This window comes from Rhinichthys klamathensis, unplaced genomic scaffold, assembly GCF_029890125.1.
Source record: "Rhinichthys klamathensis goyatoka isolate OS25496 unplaced genomic scaffold, OSU_Roscu_1.1 h1tg000123l_1, whole genome shotgun sequence".
In the NCBI taxonomy this organism is placed as follows: Eukaryota; Metazoa; Chordata; class Actinopteri; order Cypriniformes; family Leuciscidae; genus Rhinichthys; species Rhinichthys klamathensis.
The window spans coordinates 6,412,441-6,435,674 of NW_026606660.1; the positions used below are offsets into that span (position 1 = coordinate 6,412,441).

The 23,234-nt window shown below is 36.7% G+C and overlaps 1 protein-coding gene across 1 annotated transcript; it reads right to left on the reverse strand.

Annotated features, from left to right (window-relative positions):
- Nucleotides 1-3,337: 3,337 nt before the first annotated feature.
- ephx2 (epoxide hydrolase 2, cytoplasmic) lies at nucleotides 3,338-22,791 on the reverse strand. The gene is made up of 20 exons (XM_056255969.1): nucleotides 22,760-22,791; nucleotides 22,473-22,620; nucleotides 22,236-22,320; nucleotides 21,897-22,053; nucleotides 20,630-20,820; nucleotides 20,398-20,520; nucleotides 20,211-20,279; nucleotides 20,009-20,104; nucleotides 19,604-19,682; nucleotides 18,298-18,332; nucleotides 18,175-18,201; nucleotides 11,885-11,970; nucleotides 11,645-11,756; nucleotides 11,399-11,473; nucleotides 9,115-9,157; nucleotides 8,726-8,828; nucleotides 8,029-8,098; nucleotides 7,398-7,478; nucleotides 7,117-7,175; nucleotides 3,338-3,689 (listed from the first exon to the last, which is right to left on the reverse strand). The coding sequence occupies exons 2-20, from the start codon at nucleotides 22,568-22,570 to the stop codon at nucleotides 3,605-3,607; spliced, it is 1,674 nt and encodes a 557-aa protein (XP_056111944.1). The 5' UTR covers nucleotides 22,571-22,620; nucleotides 22,760-22,791; the 3' UTR covers nucleotides 3,338-3,604.
- Nucleotides 22,792-23,234: the final 443 nt, after the last annotated feature.

Below are 23,234 nucleotides of genomic sequence, written 5' to 3' on the forward strand. Positions count from 1 at the left end.
ATGCATCATCTGTGGGATTGAGCATTTTGACGGGGTGAATGGTCCCTTGTGCACACTAAACCTTCGAGTATCAGAAGTTCCACTGATGGAGCGCCTGTCTGTTTGTGTCCTTCATCCGATGAGTATAGAGCGATACTGTCCAACAAACCGTCATTCTGAAAGTGAACTGTACGCTGTAACCTGTACAGCACATTTCACGATACACATCGCTTCAAAGCAGCTTTACAGAAAATCGTGATGTTAATGTTTATAATATCTCAGATACTGTAAGAGCTGGCCGATAATAGTTTATATTTTTCAATGATACAAACAATCATGCAGTTGAGATTTACTACAGCATATATTGCTGTATAAGACTATACTGTAATTTTGCAGGTTAAGTAGAATGTACTATTTGTCCAACTTTTAATAAGGCTGGGCGATAATATAGTTTACATTTTGCGACAATATAAAGAAAACAAGCATTTGAGAAATGCATGAGCTATTAGTGCACTACATATTTATTAGTTGGGCTTTAATTTTTATGGTTTTGTTTATCTGATATTTAACCTGCATATGCAAATAATATACTAAAAAAATTACATTTACAGATTTGGGATTTTTTACTTTCCCATGTGCATTTCCTGGGAATCAAACCCATGTCATGTACTACATGTAAATATTTAGTGGAACCATACATGTAAATACTTACGCATAAAATGACATGCGTTTAAAACAAACACACCAATACACAATATCTAGATGCCAACCGCAGACTAAAGCAACTTTTTAGGTGTGTTTAGTTTAGGGTTGAACTTTCAACAGATAAATGGTCAAAGTACATGTTTTTTGAATAGTGTTTAGGCTATCTGAAAACTGACCAACACATTATATACGTCCTGTTATCCATCCATGCTAATTAGGAAACATTTGTTTCTGGCCAGAACTTCAATAAAATATTCCATCATTACTGAAATTGCCTAAATCCAAAGCTGGATACGAATATGGTAAATAATTAAGTGCATAATCATTAACAAGAAAGTGTAATTATCTATTACACAAGTGTTCAAAGAACAGAAACTGAACTTGAATCTTAGCAAACAGGAAGGATGGATAAATGCGTTCTCTGTCCTCTGAGAGTTAGACATTGATATTCAGAACATAATTTAAGGCTAGCTCATTTGAAAACAGCGACTCGCTTGTAACTGCAAAACACTGAATCCTTTGTATGCAAAATGATTTCCTTTTTGAAATGAAGCAATCGCAGTGGTTGTGGTGGCGCTCTGCCTCAGGTCAAGGCAATCAGTCTGCTTTAACAAAGAGTGTAATCACAGCTCCGCCTCAGGAAACGACCAGACTCGACCGCTTCTACAGTTTAGGTTCGCTCATGATCCTTCAGAAATCTTTCTAATATGCTGATTTGCTGCTCAAGATATTATCAATGATAAAAAAACAGTTTTGATGCTTATTTTTGTGGAAACCATTATACGGTATTTATATATAGTTTCAGGATACTTTGAATAGAAAGTTGAAAAGAATAGCCTGTATTTTATACAGATCTTTTGTAACATTATAAATGTCTTTACTGTCACTTTTGATCAATTTAGTGCATCCTTGCTAAATAAAAGTATTAATTTCTTTAAAAAAAACCCTCACCGACACCATATCATCGTAATGATAGCAGATAACATGCACAGAAGTGCCTAAAAGAGACGTTCAGGAGTGGTGCAGGAACTGTATGACGTCAGAACCCGGAAGTCTAATTCATTGCTGGTTGCTTCAAGATTTTACTATGGGGTTTTTCGATTTATGAGTAAACTTAACTTGACGATACTTTGTGTGCAGTTTACATTGTAGAACAAAATGTCACTCACACCCCAAGTTTTTTTTGATCTAGTTACTAACTAAAAACGTACACTACCGTTCAAAAGTTTGGGGTCGGTACGATTTTAAATACTTTTAAAAGAATTCTCTTCTGCTAACCATGGCTGCGCTTATTTGATTAAAAATACAACAAAAATCAGTTATAGTATTAAATATTATTCCAGTGTAAATCAGCTGTTTTCTGTGTGAATATATAGTAAAGTGTAATTTATTCCTGTGATCAAAGCTGAATTTTCAGCATCACCAGTGTCAGTGTCTTCAGTGTCAAATGATCCTTCACAAATCAGTATAATATGAGGATTTGAGGCTCAAGAAACATTTATTATTATTATCAATGTTGAAACAGTTGTTGGTCTGTCAATTGTACAGTTTTTTTTTTTTTTTTGATTCTTTGATGAATAGGAAGTTCAAAAGAACAGCATTTGTTTGAAATATAATCTTTTGTAACATTATAAATGTCTTTACTGTCCTTGATAAATAAAAGTATTGATTTCTTTCCTCCAAAAAATAAAAATAAAATTCTCACTGACCCCAAACTTTTGAACGGTAGTGTACATTTTCAAAAATGGGTGTGTGTAATTTACGTTGTAGAACAAAACGTCAGAGTATCGTTAAGTTATGTTTAACACAGGCTTTATTTTACACATAAATTGTAAAAAAAAAAAAAAAAAAACACAGGAAAATCTCGTTGCTAATCAAAACATGTCCAATTACAGTAATTGGCCAGGCAGATATCAGTCAGCATCAATATGTTTGTAGCAAACATAATACTCTTGATGATTTTTGTAGAAAGCAGTATTGATTCAGTTTTTTTACAAAGCAAAGGATTATTTATTGGTTTTTGTTAGCAAAGCTGTTAATAAAAACAATTCATAATAAAATTAGATTTATCAATATTCGGTTAAAAAAAAGGCAGTGGCTATTAACAGATGCAGATACGGTTTGCATCAAATATAAACAGCATCTTGTTTAGACTGTGACAGATGCTGTTCATTTAGCCTGGGAAAACCCAGACAACTTCCGGCAAATTTAGATTTGCTCTGAAAGTTAGTCTGGCAAAGAGCTCATTCAAGCCCATATCCAATCCGTCGAAATCGAGGCACCAATCAGAAACGTTGGGGCGGGCTTTACATGATGACGACAGCGCTGGGATTTTGAAGCAGATTTTGTAGCCTACATTACAAAGATGGATGCCGCCGTCGAACATCACTCGTTCGAATCAGATATCGCGTCTGTTTTAAGCGATTTGAACGTTTACTTTTAGTTAAAAACCGAGCAAAGAACAACACTCGGAGATGTTTCTCCGCCGCTCTGCATACGTCATCTCCTTCATCGCTCTGATTGGTTTAGGTCTATCCGTGACGTCCGTTGGTGACGTCCGTTGGTCCCTCTGGAAATGATTTGTCTATGACGCTTTGCCAGACCATAACTCAGTTACAACTGAGAATGGTCTGGTTTTAACCAGGCTAGCTGTTCATACCAAATGTATGATATTTGTAGAAAAGGTGAAATATATTTGCAAGTGAATCTATTTGCACTGTATAAATAGACACTGCCTTTATAAAATCGTCATTATTACAGTGCATTACAAAATACTTCATATGTAAAGCGTACAGAGGACTACTGAAATTCACTCATTACAATGGACTATTATTATGTTATGATCAGCAAGCCTGGACATTAGTTCACTTTAGCCGAGTCGGTTCATTCACCCGCGTATACTTCAATCAGGACGATCGTCTCATAACTTGGGATGAACAGGGATCGAGGTTTTCTGGTGTGTTTCCTTCAGCCAGGAGATGAGGATTTTATTGAGCTCTGCAGGCCTGAAGAGAGAAAAGGGAAGAGATTGGACTAATCGGATCATGTGATAGAAAGCTTCACTAATTATTTTAATGCCATAGTCATTTCTGGTTCTATTACTATAGCTCATGCTAAGGGTTAGAGATTTAAACAAATCATTAACCCTGTAAAGCCTACTGTATCATTTTTGTTTCGTAAATTTCTAAGGCTCTAAATTATCAACATGATACAAACTTTGATGAAAAACCTGTGCCATAGTGACACAATGTGAAATATATTCATACTCCGTCTGCTACATGCTTTAAATTACATTGTCTGGTTAATACTAGTATTAAGTGTAAAAACGTCCACTATTTTTATTAAGTAAACAGAAGAATAACTTTTATATTGTAATATTTTAAGGTGAACACTTACTTGACCGAAGCAACTTAAATTTACTTGATTATCCAAACATCATTATTTAGAAAAATCATGTTAAAATGTATCGTACATCAAGCTTTTGAGGACCGTTTCCTCAATCTATCTCGTTCATCTATCTTTTTGGTCATAAATTTCAGCAACTGCACTAAATTGCATATTTTTGCTAAGTTTGGGCCTCTGAAAAAAACAGGTGTTTTCTCCTCAAGTATGAACTCCATATTCTTTTATATCATATTATATGAGCCATAAAAGCCTGATGTATCAAATATGATAATCAACAAATGCAAAGTTTTTTTTTGTCTAAAGGTTCAATTAACTGTTGCTTCTTTTTTTTCTTTTTTTAAATGAGATCTTCAATAGTAAAAGCTATTAACCACAAACCAACTCCACAAGAGAAAAAACACTCTGACCCGTGTGTAAGTTCAGAGACTTAAAGAGTGTGTTTGTCTTATGGGGTCACGGAGGTCACATCACATGTCCTGATTTGAAAATGAAGCTTACAGGTTCAGAACGTCAGCGTTCATCTATTGATTGCTGAAGTTCAGTGGAGGGTGGAGAGGTGGACGGGTCAAGAGATATTCAAATGATTTACGGCTGCATGGGGTCATTGTGGAGAGGACTGCTCTGCTCTGATAGTAGGATGGGTAATTATAATGGTTATGTCCTTGCCATGGTTGTTAATGTGCATCTGTTTCTGAAGACACATTCACACAGCAAAAATAATTTTCTTTTGTCAAGTTTTTCCACAGTCATGTGACTAAATTTGTTGTTGTGAAAAACAGAAGACACCAAAATCTGATAAATCGATCTGAAACAGCCCAGTTTAACTAAATAAAGCTTTAAAACGTAGTCACACCTGCCCTGAATGGAAAGAGCAGTTAGTGGTTCGATTTTGACGCATCTGCTAACTGTTCCAGTCATCTGTCACACTTCAAAAAGTGTGTAAGTTACATTTCACCCTTTGACCAACACTGTGGCTCATTTTTAGTCAAACGGTTCACAAAAAAACGACTTGGTGGAAATGCATTGGAAACGGGTCAGTTATTTAGAAACATAGCTTTAAAATTCCCCTACTGAAGCCCTTTATTATAAAAGCCTATAATATGCAACAATTTCTTTGTTGATTAAGGGGTGAAGGGGTGACCTGGATGGGTTTGTGACAGATGATGTGAGATTCGTCCTGCATTATTAGATTGCTCATTTACCATGATTTAAAGATACAATCCAAAAACACTAGAAGTCCAATGTTTTTCTTTATATGGTTGTGTAACCTTGGGGTGAGCTGGATGTTTCTGTCACTGTCACGTTGCTGTTATTTATGTGATCGGTTGGTTGACCGAGGTGATGGTGTTGGCCTGACCCTGTTCAATGATGGAAACCCTGTATTCGATCTATCCTTCATTTAAAACCAAATGCCTACACCAGTCCTGATAGTAAATGCTCTACTCTAAAAAAAATTGTGAGTGCTGGTCTCTCTTCATTTCAGTAGTCTCACATGCTCAGGGCTGGTGTAACGCCAACAAAAGCAGCTCTAAAAGGCTTATAAATAACAATGAAAATAATCTGTCAGAAAATAAGTCATAAAATGTTGAGTTCTGAACATGCTTTCAACACGATGCAGTGTGTTTCTGATGTACATCTCCAAGGTTTTAACATGACAAAACCATGTCTGGGTCATATTTCATCCACATAAAAAGGATAACAAATGAACTAATAAATATCTATACACAAATAAGCCTATTTTAGGATAATGTTTTGTGAAAATGTCACAGCACTGATATTTTAGTATCAATGAGGTACTATTATAGATTTATAAAAATTTTGGATGTTCATTTTTTTTTTAGTTAAAGTTGAGTCATTTTATTGAGCGTTATTTTTATTAACGTTTGTTTTTTATTTAAATGTCTATAGTTTTTAAATGGACCATAAAATAAAATGAATGAATGAATATGAAAATGAAAAATGTTGCCTTAGTAAGGCAACTGGCTGAAATAAAATACCGTAAATGTAACTTAATTATTTATATAATACAATTGTCTCAGGTAAAGTTTATTTTATTTCAAGCAAGAACTTTTTTTTTTTTTTTTTTTTTTACTATTATACCCGTGTCACAAAGCATAATATTGTAATGATTAAACATTTTTTGGGTGAAATATAACTGATGCAATATACATCCTTGCCCGTTTTCATGACAATTACCTGGTACAAGGTGTATGATTTAATATCATTGAATCGTGTGATACAATCATATACAATCAAACTATTTACTATGATCTGAGAGACTGATGGGGAGAAGGATGAAGATTCACACATGCATCACCCACGTGAGCCAGCTAACCTAACCTGACATTGTATTAACCTTTTTTATTCTATCAATTATTACACAAGAGTGAACTAAAGTACTAAAGGTCAGACAGTCCGTCAATTATTTTGTTCTCTCCAATTTACTGGAACCAAGTATTCCTGATTCCTTGCTGACATTTAAACAGCAGCACCCTGTAGTTTTAGAGCCGTTCAGGCATGCAACTTGTTGCTATATGAGGGTTTGATTATGTTTAATGTCAATCAATATATCTGTAAAAAGTCATTCTTGTGATGCAGTACATTTTTATATCCCTATCACATTTATTAATACCTTCACATAGTGGATAAAATGAAGTCAATTTATAAAGAAGTCAATTTATAAAGATGCCAATCATAGTGTTTGTCACAAGCAATCATAATTGTGAATATTTAACGATTGCACTACTTTATTTTAGAAGTAGCATCACTTTAATTCAAACTTTTTATTAAGATATTCTTTTTCGTGTTATTTTTTAAATTAAAGTAAAATGTTTCGAACAAAACATTCTAGGGAATGTTGTTTGAACCGGCGATCAATTCATAGTTTTCCCGTGTTCTCAATATCATTTTCCATCTGGTTAGTCTTTTGTAAAAAACCCTTTAACTAATAAAAGCCAGTTCCTCAATGACATCCTTCAGGAAGTGACTATTTTTGTGATTGAAACATCAGTTTCCAGCAACCCTTACCTCTCCATCTGAGTCCAGTGTCCACACTCCTCAATGTGGCCTCTGGTGAGGTTGGGGACCTTCAGACAGAAAACATCCAGTTTACTGAATGACATCACTGCGTTTAGGCAAGTGTCGAAATTACCACAATTCACGTCTTTGTCTCGTAATTCTAAACTTGCCATAGACGCTAATCATTTGTGAGTCTCCGGACATGAACATCTGTTATTATGTTAATTCCGACATGATGTGAGTGTGAACGCAGAATTAACATAATGAAAGAATAACAAAAGTTGTCTCACCAGGTTCTCCATGCCTTTGGCAAAGACTGGCAGAAGAACAGGGTCCTTTCCTGCGGTCACCATTAAAGCTGGCATCATGATCTGTGATGGCAGAAGCATTTCAAATGAAGGAACTGAATGAAAAACAATGCACCGATTTCATTAAAATAAATTTGCATTATACTATGTTTTATGCATGAAGAAAATGAAGCCTATGCTCCATTTTAATTATCTTATGTTGGGCTTAATTTTCTTACTACATATTTTTTTCCCCTTTGATTTTGGGGTGGAATATAACCCAGATAAATCCTTTACCATTATCATTAGAATGAATCACCTGGTATATGCTGAATATCACAATTTCATAAGGCATATCAAGTTTGATTGATTTTTAAAATGCTGCATATGCAAAGAAAACAAACGAGGAAGAACCATTTAATTCCCCACCCATGCATTTATGAGTTAAAACACTTGAGCTCAAAGCATAGAGGGGCAGGTGTTGGGGCAAAGGGAACAGACACCATCTGCTCCCCTCAGGCCTAGATGTGGTGTGTATTTGCTGGAATAAGGGGCACTGGGGGTATTTCTGACCGTGATGGTGTCAGAGATCTGGTTTGCTGGCAGAGAGCCGGAGCACGGTGAGGACACTTGCCTTGCCCCTTGGCCTGGAACTCATCCAACGCCAGTTCCTCTCCCCGTTACGGTACCAGTTCAGAGGACCCCTGGGACAAAACAAGACCTTCAGTGACAACATGTCATCCACCAGGTGCATGAGCATGCATATATTAGCTATGCCTGAAATTTCACAGAAATAAAATTCTGTCTTTCCAAACCCATATGATTTTCTTTCTTAGTTACAAAAACAAACAAAATAACTGGAAAATCTCATGAAATCTAAACATATTTAGACTTGCTGTAACACATTCAGAAAATCTACAGACAGACGATAGATGGATCATGGATGGATGCCAAAACTGACATCTTCACCTTTTAAATATTATTAATAATTTGTAAAAGATATTGTAAACCCATTGAGCTGTTGACTCAAGAACAGATGGAATCAGATCCACGTACTCCAACTCATAAATGAATCGTTCAGTGCGATTTGTGAAACGATTTTACTGGTTAATTGAAGAGAATCAGCTCGTTCACGAATAGCAATATCTTTTACTGATCCATTGATATCTATCATAACCTAAACATTACAATAAGTGCTGCTTAAAATCTGATGGAAATGATAGTTTGGTAAGGGTTGTTCCAGGACTAGCATGTCCTACTTTAGTAAATCATGTTCGCATTAGAGCACAGACACACAAATACCCATTTTGGAGGCCATTTTCTCAGTGTACCTGAAGCCGCTCTTGGTGTACTGCTGAACGTAGTACTGGAGAGCAGACTCGCTCAGAATAGCACTGCGGGGCGGATCATCAGACGACCCCACAAACAATCCACCTGATAAACAAAAGAGCAGACAAGGAAAACACAACGATGAGGACAGTGCATTCGTGCAGGCTTGTGAGGCTCTGTACACAAACAGTTTGTACCATTCTTCTCGAGTGCGACTCGAATCAAACTTGCATTCAGTTCTCAATACAAAAACATGAAACCAAATCCGAAGCTGACTGAAAATCAGAAACAATTTTAATTGCTGAAGCTAATGATGCGGCCAATCACTCTCCATTGTTCATCAACTAATACGAATTCCAAATGTTAGTCATAGTTTGGTGTACTTTCTTACCTCTCTGGCAGACTCCGGCAGTGTTAAACTTGGGAAATGCATCCTGCAGATTATAAAAGAGAACATATTGCAGGTGGATGCCTTTCAACCAGTATAACATTTATACTGTATATGAAAAACATTGCCTACCCTAGCTAGTTTACCTTTTACTTAAAACCTACCCAGATGGTAATACACAAATTTGAACATGTGCACATTCAAGCATTTCATGCAACGGGCTTAAACTGTTCGACAGCCATTACCAGATTACCATTAAGTTATTAATATGGATATTTTTCTTACAAGAACGCATCACTTCATTTCAGAAGGCATTTATTAACACCCTGGAGTCATATGGATAACTTTTATGATGGATGGATGCGCTTTTTTGGGCTTCAAAAAACAAGGTACCATTCATTCCCATTATAAAGCTTTGAAGAGCCAGGATATTTTTTTTATAAAACTCCTTTTGTGTTTGGCTGAAAGTAGAAAGTCATATACACCTAGGATGGCTTGAAGGTGAGAAAACGATGGGATAATTGAATTTAATTTTAATACCTTACTTTTCGCACCATCAGTCACGCACTCAAGCTCCGAGGATCTCCCGTTCTTGGCACATTTTGAGTCAGACTTGTGAATTGTTAACTGGAGACTCGCTCTGACCGGATCATTTGAATCAGTGAGTTATTGACTCGAGACTCCAATTCATGAATGAATCGTTCAGTGCAATTTGCTAAGTATAGTAACAAAGTAAAAATACTTTGTTACTGTCCACCACTGGTTGCCAGTGTTATTTTAGTATATATATACACTATTATAGTATTTATTCATATTTTGAATGTAATATTTCAGCTTTATTCCAATTAACTAAACTTTTAATAGTATTAGATTACAATAACTTAACCCCCTCTGGGGACGGCAAACGCGCCGGCGCGTTTTGCTGTTTTTTTTTTTTTTTACAAAGCAGCAACATAGACTTAAAATACTCCGTCATTTATGGTCATATAAATAAAATCAATACATGATTATAAACTATAGAGGGTCTTCTTTTTTTGTGTACACTCACATTAACATCAAAACCTTGTGTTTTTTGTTAAATAAATAAAATAAACAGGGTGTGCTTTCAGCTCACTCTGTCTCCGCAAAAATCTTTCTGAAACATGTCTGGAAAATGAACTGAAACTCAGCTAATACTTATCACACAAACATGAAACATATGTCTAAAGAACGCTTTAAATTTCTACTTTTAAATAAAACAATTCACATTTAAAACAAATATTCTCCTGCAATAGGCCAGGATGTTGCTATGCAGTTGCTAAGGTGTTCTGAGAGTTTTTTTATAGCACATTACTATATGGCCCAAGACTATATGATATTCTGGTTTTTAAATATGACTCAGATCCTGCCTAAAAAAATCAGACTTGGATATATAGAGATCAGAATTTTACAAAGACTTAGCAACCACATTACAACACACAAGTTAAACATAAATAACATGGCTTTTTGTTGGATAAATGGCATTGATACGTGTGAATGCAATTATTGGCTTGGTGTCTCCGCTGACGTGCACCTCTCCTCCTCCGCGGTGATTTCCACGTTTTATGGGTGAGACGTGCAGCAGAAGGGGATTGTGTCTAGAGATCCCCGTCTGCCCCGACACCGCAGTCATTAAGATGCGGCGTGTGCGACCTGCGCCTGAGTGATGGCCGGACGGCTGTTTGTGATTCATTACTCCAGGATTAGAGTCCTGGATGGGAGCCCTTTATGTGGCCCTCATTAAGATGCTGGGTCATTCAGCACCAACCGCACAGCTCGCCTCCTTGATCCCCATCAGCACTGGCTTTTAGATGCCGGTGATAAACAATGTACATTTCTAACAGATAACCCTATCACTTTAGATCTCGTGCACAGGATTCCTGCTCAGGCAAGATGTTTGCTAGTGCAACAATAATTACTATGGCTCTTTTGAACCTCTTATGATACTGGCAAGATTATGATCTTGGGGAAATCTAGTTTTAACTTCATAAATACTCACAGGTAGAACGTAATTTTTGAGCCAAGAACCCCTTTTAAAGGATCATTTCACATACACACACACACCCACAAACATTACTGGGACAATGCCTTATAGGAATATAGTGCATATACCAAAGCTTTTAAGGTGTTTTTTCCTGTTCGGAGCTTGACATACATGATCACTATGAATGAACTGTCATTGTTTGGATGCATGAAGGTTCTTTCTCTGCTTTGTATTAACTCTAATGAAATAAATTGAATTAATGTTAAATTAAACTCTGAAACTTACAATCTCAGTACTTGCAAAGAACATCAGTTTGAAGGTTCGTTCAAGATTTTTCTCAAATTCAGCCTCTGCAACACCCTGATACAAAAGATAAGAATATTTATATGCAGAAATTTTTTTTAAAATCTTTTTTAATGTTAGTTAATAAAAATACAACTTCGTTGAGAAATATAATATAAATATTATGTCTAATGTATATAAAAATTACTTAGAATGAACATCACATAACTCAATGGTGATATTACTCACAGGCTTCTGAAAATATATCTGGTAATCAAAGATTGGAATGGCCTTGAGCTTCTCCATTGGATTTGTTTTTGGATCCACAGGAAAAAGGGGTGTGTTGAGGGACGCCACAGCCCTGCGTGTCAAAAGTAAATGATTAGCACGGGAAGCAAAAGTGTGAATGTCTGTTCAATGTGCACAACAATATGATGTCATATATTCTTTAACCAATTAGTTAATGATTCTCTGCTTGAAATGTAATACCTCACTCTCTCAGGATGATACTGAGCCATGTTCCACACCAGAGAACCGCCCCAGTCGTGGCCCACCAGAGTGACCTGAGGGATGCCCTGCGGAGCAGACACACTCAACTATAAACTCATCTATGCAATAATCATCAAACTGGGTGAATTTCACAAGGAAATGTCATGACAAGAGAAATCTTATTTCAGTCCAAAATTAAAAGAAACTGAAGATATTAATACTATTTTTAGGACTATTAGGATGTTTTACATTGTACATATACACTCACCGGCCACTTTATTAGGTACCCCATGCTAGTAACGGGTTGGACCCCCTTTTGCCTTCAGAACTGCCTCAATTCTTCGTGGCATAGATTCAACAAGGTGCTGGAAGCATTCCTCAGGGAGTTTGGTCCATATTGACATGATGGCATCACACAGTTGCCGCAGATTTGTCGGCTGCACATCCATGATGCGAATCTCCCGTTCCACCACATCCCAAAGATGCTCTTTTGGGTTGAGATCTGGTGACTGTGGAGGCCATTTTAGTACAGTGAACTCATTGTCATGTTCAAGAAACCAATTTGAAATGATTAGAGCTTTGTGACATGGTGGAAGTAGCCATCAGAGGATGGGTACATGGTGGCCATAAAGGGATGGACATGGTCAGAAACAATGCTCAGGTAGGCCGTGGCATTTAAACGATGCCCAATTGGCACTAAGGGGCCTAAAGTGTGCCAGGAAAACATCCCCCACACCATTACACCACCACCACCAGCCTGCACAGTGGTAACAAGGCATGATGGTTCCATGTTCTCATTCTGTTTACGCCAAATTCTGACTCTAACATCTGAATGTCTCAACGGAAATCGAGACTCATCAGACCAGGCAACATTTTTCCAGTCTTCAACTGTTCAATTTTGGTGAGCTCTTGCAAATTGTAGCCTCTTTTTCCTATTTGTAGTGGAGATGAGTGGTACCCGGTGGAGTCTTCTGCTGTTGTAGCCCATCCGCCTCAAGGTTGTGCGTGTTGTGGCTTCACAAATGCTTTGCTGCATACCTCGGTTGTAACGAGTGGTTATTTCAGTCACTGTTGCCCTTCTATCAGCTCGAACCAGTCTGGCCATTCTCCTCTGACCTCTGGCATCAACAAGGCATTTCCGCCCACAGAACTGCCGCTCACTGGATGTTTTTTCTTTTTCGGACCATTCTCTGTAAACCCTAGAGATGGTTGTGCGTGAAAATCCCAGTAGATTAGCAGTTTCTGAAATACTCAGACCAGCCCTTCTGGCACCAACAATCATGCCACGTTCAAAGTCACTCAAATCAACTTTCTTCCCCATACTGATGCTCGGTTTGAACTGCAGGAGATTGTCTTGACCATGTCTACATGCACTGAGTTGCCGCCATGTGATTGGCTGCTTAGAAATTAAGTGTTAACGAGCAGTTGGACAGGTGTACCTAATAAAGTGGCCGGTGAGTGTACATGTACTTTCATGATTACTTTCATTTAAGCTCTTATTTTAAATCAATTTCCCTCCAAATTCAAATTGCTGAAGGCAAAATAAATAAAATTGCTTAAGGCAAAATACTTAACAAATAAATAAATAAAGATACATAAAAAAAAATCACTCAAAGCAAAACATTTAAATAAATACACAAACAAAATTGCAGAAGACAAAAAGTAAGCTCAAAAATACGGAAGCTCTGAACCGCAATGTAAAAAAACAAAAACAAAATCTAGCATTTCCAGATTAAAGTCGAAACATTTCGAGATTAAAGTCGAAAGTGTTTCACACTGTGTGTGTGTGTTGTGTGTGTGTTTTGTTTCAACAAAATGAAATTCAACAGGTGCCAATCTACCAGCATTAGGCTACCATTATAGGACGTTATAAAATATACTGCGCCGGAATAGACTTTAGCCTATAGGAAAACCAACCCGGAAAACACTTTTCAGACTGGATGGAGATATCCAGCTTTATGAATGAATGAATGAGGCATTTATATAGCGCTTTCATATGTCTACTACTACTAGGCCTACACTCAAAGCGCTTCACAATCATATCAGAGAATCTCTCCTCAACCACCATTAGTGGTTATTAAATCTGAGGAAATCACGGGATCCGGCCAAATGATTGGATACAGAATGACGCACTTAAAATGTATCCAGAACGTATTTACGGTGAAGAGGGAGACAGAACGGTTACTGTTCTCGACCCAGATAGTGTTGCCTAGACGAGCACGAAAACACCTCAAAAACACTGCCACATAAAGTTTGAACCATATTGTGATACTCCGGCGGAGTCTGTGTGCTTGTCTGTAGGCAACGCCATGGTAATTCTTGTTGGTAGATTAGCACCTGTGTAGAATATTGTTGAAAGCCCAGATAAAAGTAAAAAGCTACTATTTTGTGTTGATCCATGGCAGTACACAAGTGCATTTCTTGACACACACACGTGCTCAGAGCCAGTGGACGCGCACTGTTATGAATGCACACACATCTATGGAAGACTGTATTATCGAAATGTTTCGACTTCAATCTCGAAATATTTCGACTTTAATCTCGAAATGCTAGATTTTTTTTTTTTTTTTACGTTGCGCTTCAGGGCTTCCGTACAAAAAGATAGAAAGAAAGTTCGAAAAAAGAATTTCGAAAGAAAGAAAAAGATTATATACAATTTTGCATATTCATAATTCCAATTATAAACCCAAGTCAAGACAGCAAAACAGTCTTGAAAAAGCAGTTGTGAAGGAAATTTTTAATTAAAGGGACACTCCACCCAAAAATAAAAATTCTGTCATCATTTACTCACCCTCAAGTTGTTTCAAACCTGTATGAGTTTCTTTCTTCTGCTGAACACAAAGGAAGATATTTTGAAGAACGATTGGAACCAAACAGTTGTTTGGCACCATTGACTTCCATAGTAGAAAAAAAAAAATTACTATGGAAGTCAATGGTGCCAAAGTTCCAATCGTTCTTCAAAATATCTTCCTTTGTGTTCAGCAGAAGAAAGAAACTCATACAGGTTTGAAACAACTTGAGGGTGAGTAAATTATGACAGAATTTTCATTTTTGGGTGGAGTATCCCTTTAATCATAACTAACATTTATTTTTATTGCATTCTTTTTATAAACATTTACATGCTTTAAAAAAAACTAAATGTCCCCAACACTTGGGCCAAAATGTGTTGAATATGTGAATATATATACCTCATGACTCTAGCAAGAAGCTGAAGTATCAAGGAATCCATATTCACTTTTACCTAATTTGTGTTTGTCATTGTATTAATATTTTAATATTATATTTTCAATTTGTTTAGGTTTTTTTATTAATTGTATGTGCTTTTATCATTTTGAATATTTTTATATACACCATTTTACATATACCTAGTTCTGGCATGAAACTCTAGATGGCACAGGCTGATATGTCTAACTTATTTGGTAGCGATCACATCATTATCCACATAGCACAGCTGATTGGTTGCTATTGCATCAGCGGCCAATGAGCAGCTGCTCAACATTCGAATACCGGTGTGTTTCTGTTAGCAGTCTGCAGCACGCTTTTCAGAAACCCTCCACCTTCCCCAGCTCCACCTGTATGGATCTGCTACGGGGGTTAAATCATGTCTATTACATGTGCAGCAGCGGCAGCATGTCTTGCATGCTCACAGCAATGTCTGTGAATGTTTTGGCAGTAGCAGCAGTGTAGCAGATCTATTCCGCCCATAATACATCAACATTGTGATACCATTACCATCCCAATCTCTATTAACATACAAATCTACTGAGAGTTGTCATGACAGAAATTTATAAACACCATTAATTTTTTTTTTTGTTCAGTTCTCATTTTTATTTATTTCCAGTTAGTAATTTTATTGTTTCAAATTAAAGTTATTTCAGTTAGTCACTAAGGCAACATTTTTCATCTAATGTTTACATTTTATTTTATTTCAGCTTTATTTCAATTAACAAAACTGTTTTAATAGTTTTAGTTTCAGGTATCAATGATCTCACAAGATCTCGCAGCGATAAACTGTCCACGCAGCAGTTGAAATGAGAAGCATGGTTTTGTGTCACTTGCCGTTTGATATTTTTCATATGCAACAGAAACGGCAGCTCTTATCAGTTGAGAAACGTGGTGGTCGCACCAGTGCAACAAAAAGTTTTTTAAAAACCAATCTAGAGCCCTGTTAAGCATTTGTCCTCACAGGAATGACCAGTATAGCCAAGTTATAGTTAGAAGGGGGCGTTTACATACTATCTAGTGTACTTCCAGGTTTGTTCAATGCATTTAGTAATAAAACAAAGTTTCAAAAAGCTCTTCGAAATGATGTATGGTGTTTCATGCACCATGTACCGATGGCCAAGCACACTGGACATCAAACTATTTCAGCGGCTGTGCAAAAGCTGAATAGGGCAACTGTCCAGACAAAAATACTGCAATAATAAGAAGCAATCTAGCACGGAGCACGACCGTTTATATTTACTGTTAGAGGTAATTAACCATCATATTTTGATGTCCTTGGCCACCACCTCAAGACAAATGGGACCAAAGACACTGTGATGAATTTACTTCATGTGGCCTACAGGACAATGTCTCAATGCATGTCACTGACAAAGAACATGCTGAAAGAGTCATACTATTGCATAGCTAACAGACATTGAAAGACTGTCCACATTTAAAAAGAATATACAAACTGCAGAGATATTTGATATTCCTTCAAATAATCAATGGCAAAATCAGAAAAGACTAGCAAAACTTATGCACACATTTCAGGACAAATTCACTAAACAGTTGCACCACAGTTTGTTTTTTTAGCACAAACACTTGCAAATCAGGTGCTATCTGCACTACAGCTTGCAAAAACACTGGTCTGTTCAACAGAGATTGTGAACCAACACCCCTAAACCCGTCAGTGTTATCTGAGCAGAAGCAGTTTTATATCATGATCTGTGCTAAAAAAACTGCTGTTGTTTTGTTGCTAGATTAAACCTTTATAAAATGCAATTTCATTTTACATTATATGATTGCAATTATATTCCTTTTGCATGCTGAAAGTAGAGATCCTGATATAGTCTCATTCATTTGAGGTCTCTGTCTCTCTCAGTTCTGCTGCCACACATGGCTTTGTGATACTTTTAATAAACTCAGGGAATAATGGGCAACCTTAACACTTTGCTCACACATTCGCTCAAGCTGAAGTCAACATGAAAACTGTACTCAAATGAAATGGATTGAAAAAGGGGAACTGCTCTGGGTCATTTAGCCTCAGTTCATTGTATTAGTTTAACACATTGTTCTATTCTGAGAGGTGCAAAACAGCAGAGCTCAATGATCTGAGCAACACTGAAAATGTATAAAGAATATCTTGACATTGATACAAAACTAATTTGCACAACAACGATATGCTATAAACAAACGGTTTTCGTGTACAGACAACAATGTTGTAAAAATGATCCCCGTTCACAAGGATCCACGAAAATGACTAAAAACGCTGTATTATGCATGCCAGGCCAGTGGTTGGCGATGTAACCTTGTAAAGAAACATTACACGCCTATAGACTGAACATGTGATGCATATGCGCACGACATCACCGGTTTCACAAAACAGACTCAACGGCCAAAAAAACGCACAAAAAGTTTTCCATTTTTAGTTTAAAACGATCTTGAAAATGGCCCCTAAACCCATCAGTGTTATCAGAGCAGAAGCAGTTTTATAACATGATGTGTGATAAAAAAAACTGCTGTTTTTTGTGAGATTAAACATTTACAAAACAAATGTAATTGCATTTGACAGTAGCCTATGATTACAATTGAGAATCCTTTTGCATGCAGAAAGTAGAGGTCCTGATATATATATATATATATAAATGACTTGCGGTGAGTGAGTCATTCGCTCTATTCATTAAAAAGAACCGGCGCGTAAGATTAATCGCTCACGAATCGTAGATATGTGCGACCAGCACAGACAACCCCATTATGTGCCGTCAATGTATGCTCTTTGAATTCTTTCTCAATTCAAACTGCAAACCCACAACTCATAAAACATTTCTTTTGCTGTGGCACTGTAGATACAGAAGCAGCACAGGAAACAGTATATTTGAGTACTTTATTCTGTCTGCTATTCAAAGGAATTCAGGGATGTCTATAGCGTACTTTAACGTAAACCATTTAGAACCGGTTCTCTAGGCCCAACCTTTAAGTATAGCCCTGCATCAAAGGTTTTTCATATTCTGTTATATAATAAGCAGCCTTCCTCAATAATCCTGTGATTATATGTATGTGTGTGTGAAAGCAAAAACAGTACATACCATCTTATCCAAAAATGTCACCAAATCCTAAAAGGCCACGAGGGATAGAAAAAATTATCAATTTTGTGAAACAACAGATTTAATCTAGATTAATCAATTTTTTAATGGGAAACATTTGCTTACCAGCATGATCTGTTCTTGAGAGTACTCCTCAATGTCTGCAGACAGATGGGAATAAAACAGCTTATTCTATGATCTGTATCTTCTCATATGATAATAATAATAAACGTTAGCTACATGTTAACTACAGTATATATTCTATCAGAAGGATGAGACTTATTAAAATGCTTAAATAAACTGTTTTAATGAAAAATGCCCTTAATATTTTGATTGTAATCATTTTATAAGAGCAATAAGGCCTTGAGATCATGTTATATTGAGCATATGTTCAAAAAACAGCACAGACTCGCATCTTATTGTTCAAAACACGCACTGTCACTCCCCACACAATTAAAGTTTGACGTCAAATCCCATCACAGAAGTGACCCGATACTCGGTTTTACTAGGGAACAAGAATGCTAGAACGCCTTAAGGCATTTATTTTTTTCAGTTACCTGGAAATTCATGCAGCGCAGGCCACACGCACACACGTTTAAAACAAACTCTCGGCAGAAGTTTATCGCTTCTTTTACTCGTGCATTGAGTATATATAAGATACAGATCAATGACACTTTGGAAACAAAAGTCAAACCTGTCCTGCAAACTTAGATGAAAGTTATTGTTGGTAAAAAAAAACATGACATAACTGATGTAAAAAAAAAGCAAGCGTTCTCAAAGCGTAAAAATGTCAAATAGATTAAAAAAATATAACCTATTTACATAACTGCTTATGTTTATAAGGCAAGTCAATACAAATTCCAGTCGGAATTGCTGATTTACTGTATCTTGAGCATCCTTGATCACAGGATGCAATTAAAAAAATATTTACACTTAACCTTGACGACATCCTGGGAAAGACTGGGCATTTTTAATGTACAATGAGCAAAAATAAAGTATCCAGCTAAGTTTATGTACAAAAAAAACTTTTGATTTTTTTTTTTAACCCTGTGTTGTGCCATACTTTATTAGTTTTGAAAGAGGATGAACACTGCCTCTAACAAGTGCAGTGTCTTTACTTCAAAGTTGTGAGGAAAAAGGAAGTAGCGACAGATCTTTTCTTCTGTAATATGACATACATGCGAGTGTAACAGACAAAATATATGAGGCATTGATTGTTCTACATCAGCTGTTAACTGGATTTTAAGTTGTGGGCGTTGCACTCAAAAGTGAATGCAGATGAGCGAGAGCTTGTTACGTTTTAAGCGGATTGGTGATGTATGCAGGACGTCTCCAATCATTAGAGTGAAGTCGTTTACACCGTATGGTCCAGGTACAGGCCCGACAAGAAAAATCAAAGCATGAGATACACTGTATTATAATTATAACTGACCAGGTGGTGCAGTGGAGTCACCGTAACCCTTCATATCAAGAGCCAGAACCCTGAAACCAGCATCGGCCAAAGCCGGAATCTGATGAGAAAAAAAAAAAAATGATAACACTTTACAATAAAGTCCCATTACATTATTACCCATTATTCAACTAAAATGAAGTAATATTGAGAAAAAGTAATAATGAGCACTAACGTGCCTAAACAAGAGATTTAGAAAGGTTTAAAATAGTTTCATAACTGATGAACTTTACACAGTCATTGAACGGAATTGACTTGATCTGAACAATGACACTGTCTTTTTGAGTCTGTGGGTTACCACCTCTGATCTTTGACCATTAAGCTGTCAGACTCGCAACAATAAGCCGATTTCATGTTGCATCCGCTGGAAATGTTGATGTTCCTCACCTGATACCTCCAGGAAAACCAACTCTCAGGGAAGCCATGGCACAGGAGAACAGGCGGTCCGTCTCCCATGTCCACATAGTGGATCTTCACACCAGGCTGAAAAACAGAAGAACACCCTTTTCATGACCCTCTCTGTCAAACAGCACATTGTCAGCGAACTTTTGGCACGATTATGACAGAAATAAGCATTATAAATGATGACCTTAATATTCAGATATCCATGAGAGACATTTTCAGGATTACAAAAGGGTGGCTGGAGCTCACTGGTGACCTGTTGGGCAGAACATCTCGCACATGTGTAGTAAACATAGATAGAGAGGTTATCGATAAGATTGCTTTAAACAAACAACATAGTGGGAATTACGTGGTTAAGGGTCAGAATTCCTCACCTCTATTCCTGTAAGCTTCTGGATCTCCTTAAGAGCCTCAGTGATGTCCTTGACTTGAACAGATGTTATTCCCAAACCTTCAGCTGCCTTGACGCTTTCTTTATCCACATCCAGCCAGATTGCCTTAAACAAGTAAATTAAAATAATATTTGGTTACATCCTTAACTAGCAGGCTTTGAATCTGCTGCCAATTTTCAACTGCAGACCTTCTGAAATAATTTACTGCACCTACTTCTTCAGGTTTGACAGCCAGTTTCTCAAGGGCATTGTTAAAGATGTCTGGCTCGGGGATTCTGACACCAGCATGGCAGGATCGCAAAACCAGGTCAAAGCGGCTTTCCAAAACGGAGAGAATCCTAGCGATGGCATCTCTCTGAGGGGTGTCGTCCACCCAGACATTGGCCAGGACGCCTGTAGCAATGCCTTAAAAGCAGAGGCGGACAAGAGTGAAGTATTTTTACTATGCTTAAGTACATTTTTCAAGTGTCTGTACTTTATCAGAGTGTTATTTCAACGAAATTTGGAATGTTGCGAAGTAAAAGTTTTCTAAAGAAAAACACTGATAAAGTACAGATACTTGAAAAATGAGTAAAGTAAAAATACTTCACTATAGGCCGTGAGACAGGGTTGATTGGTACCATTTTGAGGGATTAAACCGCATGGTGATTTGTGTGTAGGTATATGACCCTGTATTTGAAAAATGTGTGATTCAAGGTGATTCAAGATTCAAGGTAGTTTTTGGTTACGGAGGACGATTTTCAAACAGATTCAAACAGATGAAAAAGGATAAATGAATTTATCTTTAAATAAATTTTAAATTTTATAAAAACATTATACAATTTTATAATAAAAAAAGTATAAATTGTTTTAATACATTTTTAAAATTATAAAAGGATAAATTTTTCTCTCTTGTAGTCACTGAACACCTTACCTTGAGGTAGGATGATATATAAGTGTTGATTTCTAATAAAAGCTACCATGGATCGGATGCTATCACACATTTTCCAACACTAGAGATATGTGTACCTTCATGAAAATCAAAAAGAAATTTAATCCCTCAAAATGGTACCGGTAGCCCAAATTTGGGGTCCCGTCTCATGGCCTACTACTGTCCACCTCTGTTTAAAATGATAGTTGACCCAAAAATTAATCATAATTTACTCATCATCATCATGTTGTTTCAAACCTGTATGAGTTTCTTTCTTTTGTTGAACACAAAATGCAATATTTTGAAGAATGTTGGTAAGCAGAAAGTTGACGGTAGCCTTTGACTTCCATAGTTTTTTTTTTCCTACTATGGAAGTCAATGGCTACCGTAAACTGTTTGATTACCAACATTATTTATAATATCTTCTTTTGTGTTCAACAGAAGAAAGAAACTCATACAAGTTACTCACAACATGAGGGTGAGTAAGTGATGACCGAGTTTTCATTTTTGGGTGAACTATCCCTTTAAGAGATAAATCAGCAAATCCTGGAGAAAACAGGACACCACATACCGTGGTGACGAAGGATGGCAGCGGCATCAAGAACTGGCTTGTTGAATTCTACCTGACTAATGACATTGAAAAGCTTCTGAGCTGAGAATTGGTCAGGTAAAGACAGACCCTGATCGGCCGCTACCTTCTTACAGTCAGCTTCAAACTCAGAAATCATCTGCAGGAGGTAAACAGAAATCCATGACACACATGAGCAAATATTTTGTTGCACTAAAGCAGACTGGAAACATGTTATATCAAGCCAGACACACAAATACATTTCCTGCTGTAGTAAAACATACTGAATTGCACACTGACTAAAATAATAAATCATACTTAACATGAATGAAATAAAATTACCTGAGTTAGGGTGATTTTCCCTTTCTCTGAGCGATACAAGGCATTCTCATTGCCAAGTTTTGCATTCACATTCTTTATGAAACCCCTAGAGAGAGAAAAAAAACATGTTTAAACCAGTTATTTTAATGGTTATATTGGTAAAATATACTCTTAAATCAAAAAAATATATAACAACGAAAAAAATAAGTGTTTTATTTAACGTTATATAATTTAAAGAAACAAATAACAGTCACATACCTTGAAACGCCAGTGGTTTCCTCAAACTTCTGAAAACTCTGGGCAAGATGAGGGGTAACAACACCACCCCACAAACTAAACAACACTGCCTTCTTCATTGGAAACTAACGTTAGTTTTTATTTCCTTTTATTCAAAACTAACAAGCCTCTGTGCAAAAAAAAAAAAGGAACACAGAGAAGAAAACATTATACAACTTTCTTCGCTTCTGCCAGGACAAAAAAAGCAGGACAAAGTTCATTGCTCTCTGCGAAAAGTAAAGGTCGGTTCAGTAAAGTCCTACATTTACCTGATATAGCGCAGATTCTGGGAGAAACTCAGACAACTTCTACAACTAAGTTACTGATGTGAGGATTGGCACTGCCGCGCCCGCGTTCATAAACGGACTCCGGGCATAAGATAAATACAGTACTACTATAGCGAAGGCACAACTAATTGAATATTAATCACGTAACTTGACGTTCACCAAATACGCGTACCTGATTGGCTGAAAGCTAGAAGTTCGCAAGAGGCACGATGATCATCATTTGGCGAATCATTCAAATTAATTAGATTAGGTCATGGACGCTCCAGAAAGGTTATTATATCAAGCAACGTCAACAACAGGACCTATTTCACATAAACTATGCCTTGACTAAAGTATTTAAAGTCTTTGATATAGTAGTTAAAAGGGATCAAATCAAATGTCAAAACAATATTGTATTGATCGCAAACTTTGTCAAATGTTTGCAATTACCGACTATATTATTTCATTTTAAAGTGGT